The sequence below is a fragment of the Chenopodium quinoa genome, unplaced genomic scaffold, assembly GCF_001683475.1.
Source record: "Chenopodium quinoa cultivar QQ74 unplaced genomic scaffold, ASM168347v1, whole genome shotgun sequence".
Classification (NCBI taxonomy): domain Eukaryota; kingdom Viridiplantae; phylum Streptophyta; class Magnoliopsida; order Caryophyllales; family Amaranthaceae; genus Chenopodium; species Chenopodium quinoa.
The window spans coordinates 3,446,968-3,455,447 of NW_018743122.1; the positions used below are offsets into that span (position 1 = coordinate 3,446,968).

An 8,480-nucleotide genomic window follows, 5' to 3' on the forward strand; every position below is an offset into this window, starting at 1 on the left:
TCGGGAAAACTTCCATCTCAAACGGAGTTGAATCCTAAGCAACAAGCCAACGCTATTACATTGAGAAATGGCAAGGAGCTGAAAGAGACTGAAATTGCAACTAAGAGGGCTGAAGAGTTGATTGGAGCTGAGGAGAAGGAAGTGGAACATGAAGCTGTAGCAAATCCTCCCACTTTTCCATCTTATGAACCCACACCACCTTTTCCCGAAGCTTTGAAAGAAACAAAGAGGTATGAGAAAGACAAAGACATCTATGAAACATTCAGCAAGTGTGAGGTAAACATTCCCCTTTTGAATTTAATAAAAAGTGTTCCTCGATTTGCTAAATTTTTGAAAGAACTGTGTACTATAAAGAGGAAGCACAGGTTAGGAGGAAAGGAAAAAGTGAAAGTGAGTGCTCATGTTTCTGCAGTTTTCCAAAAGAAACTTCCTGAAAAATGTAGTGATCCTGGTATGTTTACTGTTCCAGTTACAATAGGGGACACCACTTTTCATAGAGCTATATTGGATTCGCTTGCATCTAATTAATCTTTCCAAAGTAGCAACTTTAGGTTATTGATGCATGCTTTTGGTTGATAACTTGAAGAGGGAATAATATTATTGAAGAAATTAGACCGCTTGTGTTAATTTATTCAATCCTTGTTGATTTCTCCGTTTATTTTCTTCTTGTTGGATTTGGGTGCATCAATTAATGTTATTCCATATTCCCTGTTTAAATCTTTAAAACTTGGACCTTTACATGGAACTGGGGTAGTGATTCAGTTAGCGGATAGGTCTAATGTGTATCCTAAGGGGGTGGTGGAAGATGTGTTGGTTAAGGTTGATGGTTTGATTTTTCCTGCTGACTTTTATGTGCTTGACATGGAACATGACAAACAAGCAGTCCCCATCTTGTTAGGAAGACCTTTCTTGAAGACTGCTAAAACAAAAATCGATGTGTCTACCGGTTCCTTGACTATGGAGGTTGATGGGAAAGCAATTGGGTATAACATTTATGATTCCATAAAGTATCCTGTCAACACTCATTCTTTATGTTCTCTTAATGTTGTCGATCCAATGGTGCATGATGTTCCTAACAATCATTGTGGGGATGAGTTCCTCACACCTATAACTAATGTTGTATCTGGTGATTTCTTGGATTTCTCTATGCCTACTAATGTGCAGGTGAAGGTGGGGGAATTGAATGAACATTCCAAGCTTCCACCTATACCACCAGGTTCAACAATCGGCCCGTCTGCAATTCCGGGCAAGAAATTGTCCCATTTATACCACAAAGCAAAGAATAGGTTGTGGCATGACAAGATGATTGCTAGGAAGAAGGTTAAAGTCGGTGAAAAAGTACTCCTATATCAATCCCGACTTAGATTATTTCCGGGAAAACTTCGGTCCCGTTGGGAGGGCCCTTTTCAAGTGGTGAATGTATATCCGCATGGAGCAGTTGAAATTCAAAGCCTCGAGACCGATAAGATTTTCAAAGTCAATGGCCAAAGGCTCAAACCCTACTTCGAGGGTTTCAAAACCGAGAACGTGGAGTGCATCGATCTCTACGAGCCATCAATGGAGTAGCGAAGTGGGATGAGCCGCGTCGAGCCAACGACGTAAAACAAAGGCGCTAATCGGGAGGCAACCCGATCGAAAACTCTTCCCCATTACTTTTCGTAGTTTAGTTTTTATTTTTTTCGTGTGATGTGAAGAGTGTTTTTATTGTTTTTGTGTAGGTGGAGGCCTTGGGAGCAATTTTTATGCGCGAAACGCAGCAAAACAGAGACAAGGGGGGCCTTCCCTGCAGAAGCCGCTGGCAGCTGCTCTGCAGCCGCTACCAGCGGGTCTTCTTGCAGCCCAAACCCCTTTTTTTCTGTCCCAGCCGCTGGTAGCTGCTCCTGAGCCGCTGCCAGCGGGCCCCCCCTCTACGTTTTGTGAATTAAAAAAAACAAAAAAAAAAAAAAAAAAAAAAAAAAAAAAAAAAAAAAATCACCAAAATCTGCCAGAGCCGCTGGCAGCGGGCCTCAAGCCGCTACCAGCGGCTCCTACAGCTCTCCCCGATTTTTTTTTCCCCTTATTTCCCCTTTTCCAAACTCCAACTTCATTATCCCCCAATTCACATAAACCCTTACTCCTTTTCTTCTCCTTCTCTCTACTCATTCATTCCCCTACTCCAATTATACCAAATTCCTACCAATTTCTCTTTCCCAAATCTTCATCTTTCATCAAATTCTCAATTCCCATCACAATTTCACCTAAGGTTTACCATTTTTCTTGATTTCAATTGTGAAATTGAGTTGGTTGTGTGGAATTGCAAGCTTAATTTATTTTCATTGAAGGTGAAGGTGAAGGTGCAAGTGAACATATTCCTTTTTATAGCCATGGGTAGAGACAACAAGAGGTCTAAAGAATCATCTCCATCAAGACCCTCAAGGGGCAAGAGGCAAGGGGCTTCTTCAAGTCAAGGGGAGGCACCTCCATTGCCTCAAGGGGATGGTTTCATGGGTGTTCGGTTGCATTCCAAGGAGAAGGGCGTATGGACTAAGCTTCAACAACCCCGACGAACGGTGCAATGCACCAAGTTCTTTGACTTAGAAGCTCTACAAGAGCTAGAGATGGAGGGAGGAGTGCGGCTCTTGCTAAGGAACGTGGGTCTCGAGAATTTCATGACCAAATGCGCTCCCACCTATGTCAGGTATACATATGAATTCCTTTCAACGCTTACTAAAGGACGTGAACAAATATCCTTTAATTTGAACAATAGGAATTATGTGATGTCTTATGATGATTTGCGTGTGGCATTTGGTTGGGATGCACCCCCATTGGTGAACCGTTGGGTGATTATAGCACGTACTCGTCCCGAACATTTTGGAGGGCTATAACTGGTTGTGAAGTTGACCCTCGTGGTGATCATAGCTTCAAAATCACCCACCCATGCCTTAGACTGGTGCATAGGTTTATATCGTCCACTATTCTATGCCAAGGGGAGGCCACTAAGGTCCCCAAAGTCACATTGTCGTATTTGTGGGCGATGACCCCTGAAGGTGTCGGTACGCCCAATTGGGTGGAGATTTTTGTTGATAGTTGTGTAAAGGTGAAGTCCAACTCCAGTGGCCATATTAGTATGGGTGGCATGGTCTCTTTGCTAGCCTGTTATTTGAATGTTCCACCCCCTGAGGATCTTGTGCCAGTAGACTCGACATACTTGACATATAACATCATGACTCTGGTCAAGATCGGTTTATTATCGCGTTCCCCCGTCGCCGGTAGTTATTTCTGGCGATACGGACCGCAGGGTTTGAACTATTTGAGACTTCCTCGTCCCGAGGGACGAGCATTACCTTTTGGCCCTACTGCTGCAGACTTTTTCCTTCCGCCCGACCCGGATGTTGCTCCTTATTTGGGAGATGCTGAAATCATAGTTGAGAACATGGGAGAGGAGAATCCCGATGTTCATATGGGCGGAGAGTTTGTTGATGAGGAAGGGGGTGAGGATGCTGCTGGAGTGCAGCACGATGATTGGCCTCGATGGAGGGCTGATGTGGATGATAGACTAGAGGAGGTGTGCGATGGGATGCACGAGCTGCTTGCATATCAAAGAAGCATGAGTCGGTTTTACACCACTCAGTATCCGCAGTATGAGCCTCCAACTGAGGCGTTCATGGATCATTTGGCATCCCGTGCTTTGCGTCGTTCCGAGAGGCGTGCTTCTCGGGGCGATGCCGGCTCTTCTGGCTCTGGAGGTCCCTCTCATTGAGATGGTAACGATTTTCTTCCTTTTCCCTTACTTTTGGTTTCATTGTAGTTGTTCTTGCATCGAGGACAATGCTTCATTCAAGTAGGGGGGGAAGATATTCTTGCATATATTCTTTGAATTTTGTATAGTTATCTTGATTTCATGTTTTGTATAACTATCTTAATTGTGGTTCAATGAAGCAAGCTTGAAAAAAAAAACAGAAAAAAGTAAAAAAAAAAAAAGAAAGAAAGAAAAAAAAGAAAAAGAAACCCGCTAAGTCGAAAACCTGAAAAGGCGGCTTAGGCAAAAATGGGGGCCCGGTTAGGTTGAAAACCCGAAAGGGCGACCTAAGCAAAAAAGTGGCTAATGAGTGGGTGAGAAAGTGAGATTTGGAAAAAGATGAGAGGCTAGGATGAAAACCCGAAAGGGCTCCTAGGCAAAATGAGAGAAAAAAGAGAGAAATGTTCATGAATTTGATTTTTCAAGGAAATTTCGCATCTATTTGCCGGAGTCGGTGTCATAAGGGGAGGAGATATAAGGAGGTGTCGGGGTAGGTTTCATCTTGGTGATTTTGGGAGATAGTTGAGATTTTGGGGGAATTTGTTGATCATCTTAGGAATTGGAGAGCATGAGTTGTTTGTTTTCACTCTTGAATGTGGAAGTGTTTTTATGAGATTTTTGGTTAAGTTGAGTTTTTGTTTGCCCAATTTTATCAAAAATTTCATTTCTTTAGGCGGTTGAGAATATTCATACTCATGGCTATGCGTTATCGTTCCAAGTTGATTTTGGGGATGAATTGATAAATAAGAAAAAAGGGAGATTCAAAGTGTGAAGTATGGGGGAGTGTGATTGTGATTGGTTGATAAGTACTAGGATGTTTTGTTGAGTTTGAGTGCATAGAGCTAGTTTGATTCCACCATCTTCTGTTTTGAACCTTAGTGAGGAGGATGTGTTTTATTCTCTAAGTTTACTCGAGGGCGAGTAAAGGTTCAAGCATGGGGGAATTTGATAAGCCTTATTATCATGGGTTGAGAGAAGCATTTTAGGGTGTGTTTTTGATGCTTTATATGTACTTTTGTTAGCTTTTGTGAGTTTTGGGCTGTGATCTCACTTATGTGCAAAAGGCGGGATTTATGAGTATAAGTGAGTGAGTGAGCTCGGGAACCAATGAAGAGTTATGTAAGAAGGATGGACCTTGGCTCGTGATTTGAGAGTTGTGATGGAGCATGGAAGAGCAAGGAAGAAAGCTTGAGGAAAAGGTGAAGCAAAGCAAGAAGAAGAAGCAAGGAAAGAAGGCGAAAACAGCAGGAACCGCTGCCAGGGCCGCTGGCAGCTGGCCAGAGCCGCTGGCAGCGGGTATACCAGAGTGAGGGGCTGCCAGAGCAGCTGCCAGCGGGTCCAGAGCAGCTGGCAGCGGCTCTGGCAGAAATTCGGGCTATTTTGGTTAATTTTCAGCAATTTGGCTTTGTTTTGGCTCGTGTTTTGGATATTATTTTATTATTATTATTGTGTTCTGTTATTAAAATATAGAAACATATAAATAGCTTAGTTTTAATTAAGTTTTAAAAGAGAAAAAGGAGAATTAAGTTTGGAGAAAAAAAAGCTTTCTAGGGTTTTCTTGGAATTTTCAGAATTCTTTGTTTTGGAATTAGAATCCATGGAAGCTTAATCTTCCGGATTCTTGGTTAAAGATTTAAGCTTTTAGCTACGAATTGTGAGATCTTTCTTCTCTTAATATCTATTGAATATATATTGTTCCTTGAATTAATTTCATGATTTGCTTTAATCAATTGCTAGGTTAGAATTATTGGATTCGCTTGCATCTAATTAATCTTTCCAAAGTAGCAACTTTAGGTTATTGATGCATGCTTTTGGTTGATAACTTGAAGAGGGAATAATATTATTGAAGAAATTAGACCGCTTGTGTTAATTTATTCAATCCTTGTTGATTTCTCCGTTTATTTTCTTCTTGTGGATAATTTAGAGCGCTTGTCTTGAATTGTGCATTGGAAAGGGTTAGAAAGGAGCGCTTTGCTATTTCTAACTATTTATGAGAATTTAGAATCTAGGAATTCTACAACAAGGTGTTCAATAGAGCTTGATTGAGGAGACTTCTATGATCAATTTGTATGTTCATTAGTGGATTTCGCATAACCAAGACCGTTCTTCTCATTGATTACCTATTCGTTACGTTCGTTGTTCTTACTTAGTTCATTTATCATCATTGCTCGTGAAAACCCCCCTCGTTACTTAGGTTACTACCGTCCTAGAGTATTTCCACTTAGGTTTCCAGTTATTAGTCCCTTTTTCCCTGTGGATTCGAACTCGACTTCCCTAACTACGTTTATTTGCAGTTAGCTTAGTTGTGATATTTTTGGTTGCATACGACTGAGGCACACCACTGCTCTCTGCGACGAATTTCATCCGGAGGGATGCCGCCGGACGCCTGCTATGATGTTGGGACAGGTCGTATTAGTTTAAAGATTGGATCAGTTGGCTTGGCGCCTGGACTGATCATTCGGCTTGTGGCCTTGGTTAGTTCTTGGTGAACGTAGGTGCTAAGTAAGAGGAGGGTAGCCGCCTGTTTAGGCACAGGGTCGGCCAAGCCCTGATCATTTTTAGCTAATTATAAGGGGGGTGGATGTGTGCTTTGGAACCAGTCGGCCCTCTTCTATGGAGAGTAGCCGACTATATATCCAAACGGCATGCCCCTATGGTGATAGAGTAAAATATTCAATGGAGAGTAGCCGACTGTAAAGGTACAGGCGGCATGCCCCTCTGAAGATAGAGTAAAATACTAAATGGAGAGTAGCCGACTGTAAAGGTACAGACGGCATGCTTTGAAGATAGAGTAAAATACTCAATGGAGAGTAGCCGACTGTAAAGGTACAGACGGCATGCCCCTCTGATGATAAAGTGAAATACTCAATGGAGAGTAGGCGACTGTAAATGTATAGGTGGCCTGCCCCTCTTAAGTAAGAATAAAAATTAAACATGGAGAGTAGCCGACTGTTTGTCAGTAGGCATGCCCCTCTTAAGTAAAAATGAAAACTGAGTATGGAGAGTAGCCGACTGTTTGTTAGTAGGCGTGCCCCTCTTAGTACAAAATTGAATATTAAGTATGCAAACTTTTATTAAGTAGCCCTTGACTATTTATATCATTCAAAAGAAATATTTCTTAAGATTATCTGCATTCCAAGTTCGAGGCAACGGTTGGCCGTCTAGTGTTTCCAGACGGTAGGTACCATCCCTGACCTCTTCACAGATTCGGTAGGGTCCTTCCCAGTTGGGAGTTAGTTTGCCAGACTCATTAGCCCTTCCAACTGCTTCCATTTTTCTAAGTACAAAGTCCCCCACTTTGAGTGGACGCCTGTGTACTTTTTTGTTGTATGATCTAGTCATTCTCAGGCGGTTGTCCTTTGAGAGAACAATACATACAGATGTCCTTTTTGGGTTGCTCAAACAGCTAATTAATCGGAGGCCTGATCTTCGTTTGATTGTCACCTCTGCTACACTGGATGCAGAGAAATTTTCAGGCTACTTTTTTAATTGTAATATCTTCACTATCCCTGGCAGAACTTTTCCCGTGGAGATATTGTATACCAAGCAACCTGAGACTGATTACCTAGATGCTGCTTTAATCACAGTGCTACAGATTCACTTGACAGAGCCTGAAGGTGACGTTCTCCTTTTCCTTACTGGGCAGGAGGAAATCGATTTTGCATGCCAGTGTCTTTATGATAGAATGAAATTTCTTGGCAAAAAAGTCCCTGAATTAATAATTCTTCCAGTTTATAGTGCCCTTCCTAGTAAAATGCAATCTAGGATCTTTGATCATGCCCCTCCTGGGAAGAGAAAAGTAGTTGTGGCTACAAATATTGCTGAAGCTTCTTTGACCATTGATGGGATATTTTATGTGGTTGACCCGGGATTTGCAAAGCAAAATGTATATAATCCAAAGCAGGGGCTTGATTCTCTTATTATAACCCCAATTTCACAAGCATCAGCCAAGCAACGAGCAGGTCGTGCTGGGCGTACGGGGCCTGGGAAATGCTATCGTTTGTATACAGAGAGTGCATATCGAAATGAAATGTCTCCCACCTCAATTCCAGAGATTCAGAGAATCAATCTTGGGATGACTACGTTGACTATGAAAGCAATGGGCATTAATGATTTGCTGTCCTTTGATTTTATGGATCCTCCTTCTCCTCAAGCACTTATTTCTGCTATGGAGCAATTGTATAGTCTGGGAGCGTTGGATGAGGAAGGCCTTCTGACCAAATTGGGTCGGAAGATGGCAGAGTTCCCCATGGAGCCCCCGTTGTCTAAGATGCTTTTGGCCAGTGTGGACCTTGGTTGTTGGTCATCACACCAATGAATGCATCAGTCTCATGCGGTATCTGGACCGCCTGGCTGAGCAAGGTGACCTTGACACTTATGTCAAGAAATCTACGGGGAACACTTCCTCGAAAAAGCAGTCGACCAAAAAGAATCAACAGGCCGACAGCTCCGATACAGATGATGCAGTCGTCTACACCATTGCAGGCGGCTTCTCAGGAGGCGGCCCCACTATTAGGGGCAACAAAGACAATATCAGACGGTTAGATGTAAATTCCGTTCACCAAGAACGGCCCTCCAAATATTCATTTCCTGAGATTGTCATCACTGAAGAAGATCTAGGAGGGGTAAGAGGGCCGCATGACGACCCTATCGTTATTGAATGTAAAGTGGCCAACCAGAGAGTTGGCCGAATCCTCATAGA

At 42.6% G+C, this 8,480-nt stretch overlaps 1 protein-coding gene across 1 annotated transcript; it reads left to right on the forward strand.

Annotated features, from left to right (window-relative positions):
- The first annotated feature begins 3,013 nt into the window (after positions 1 to 3,013).
- Positions 3,014 to 8,096, forward strand: LOC110732013 (probable pre-mRNA-splicing factor ATP-dependent RNA helicase DEAH5). Its single transcript, XM_021911933.1, has 2 exons — positions 3,014 to 3,725; positions 7,117 to 8,096. Exons 1-2 carry the CDS (start codon positions 3,014 to 3,016, stop codon positions 8,094 to 8,096), a joined length of 1,692 nt encoding a protein of 563 aa, XP_021767625.1.
- The last annotated feature ends 384 nt before the right edge of the window (positions 8,097 to 8,480 follow it).

Excerpts from the sequence above, each read along its gene's own strand:
- LOC110732013 (XM_021911933.1), top strand. The coding sequence starts at position 3,014 with ATGACCCCTGAAGGTGTCGGTACGCCCAATTGGGTGGAGATTTTTGTT. Across the intron at positions 3,726-7,116 it reads CGGCTCTTCTGGCTCTGGAG|TCATTCTCAGGCGGTTGTCC; the intron begins GTCCCTCTCATT and ends TGTATGATCTAG.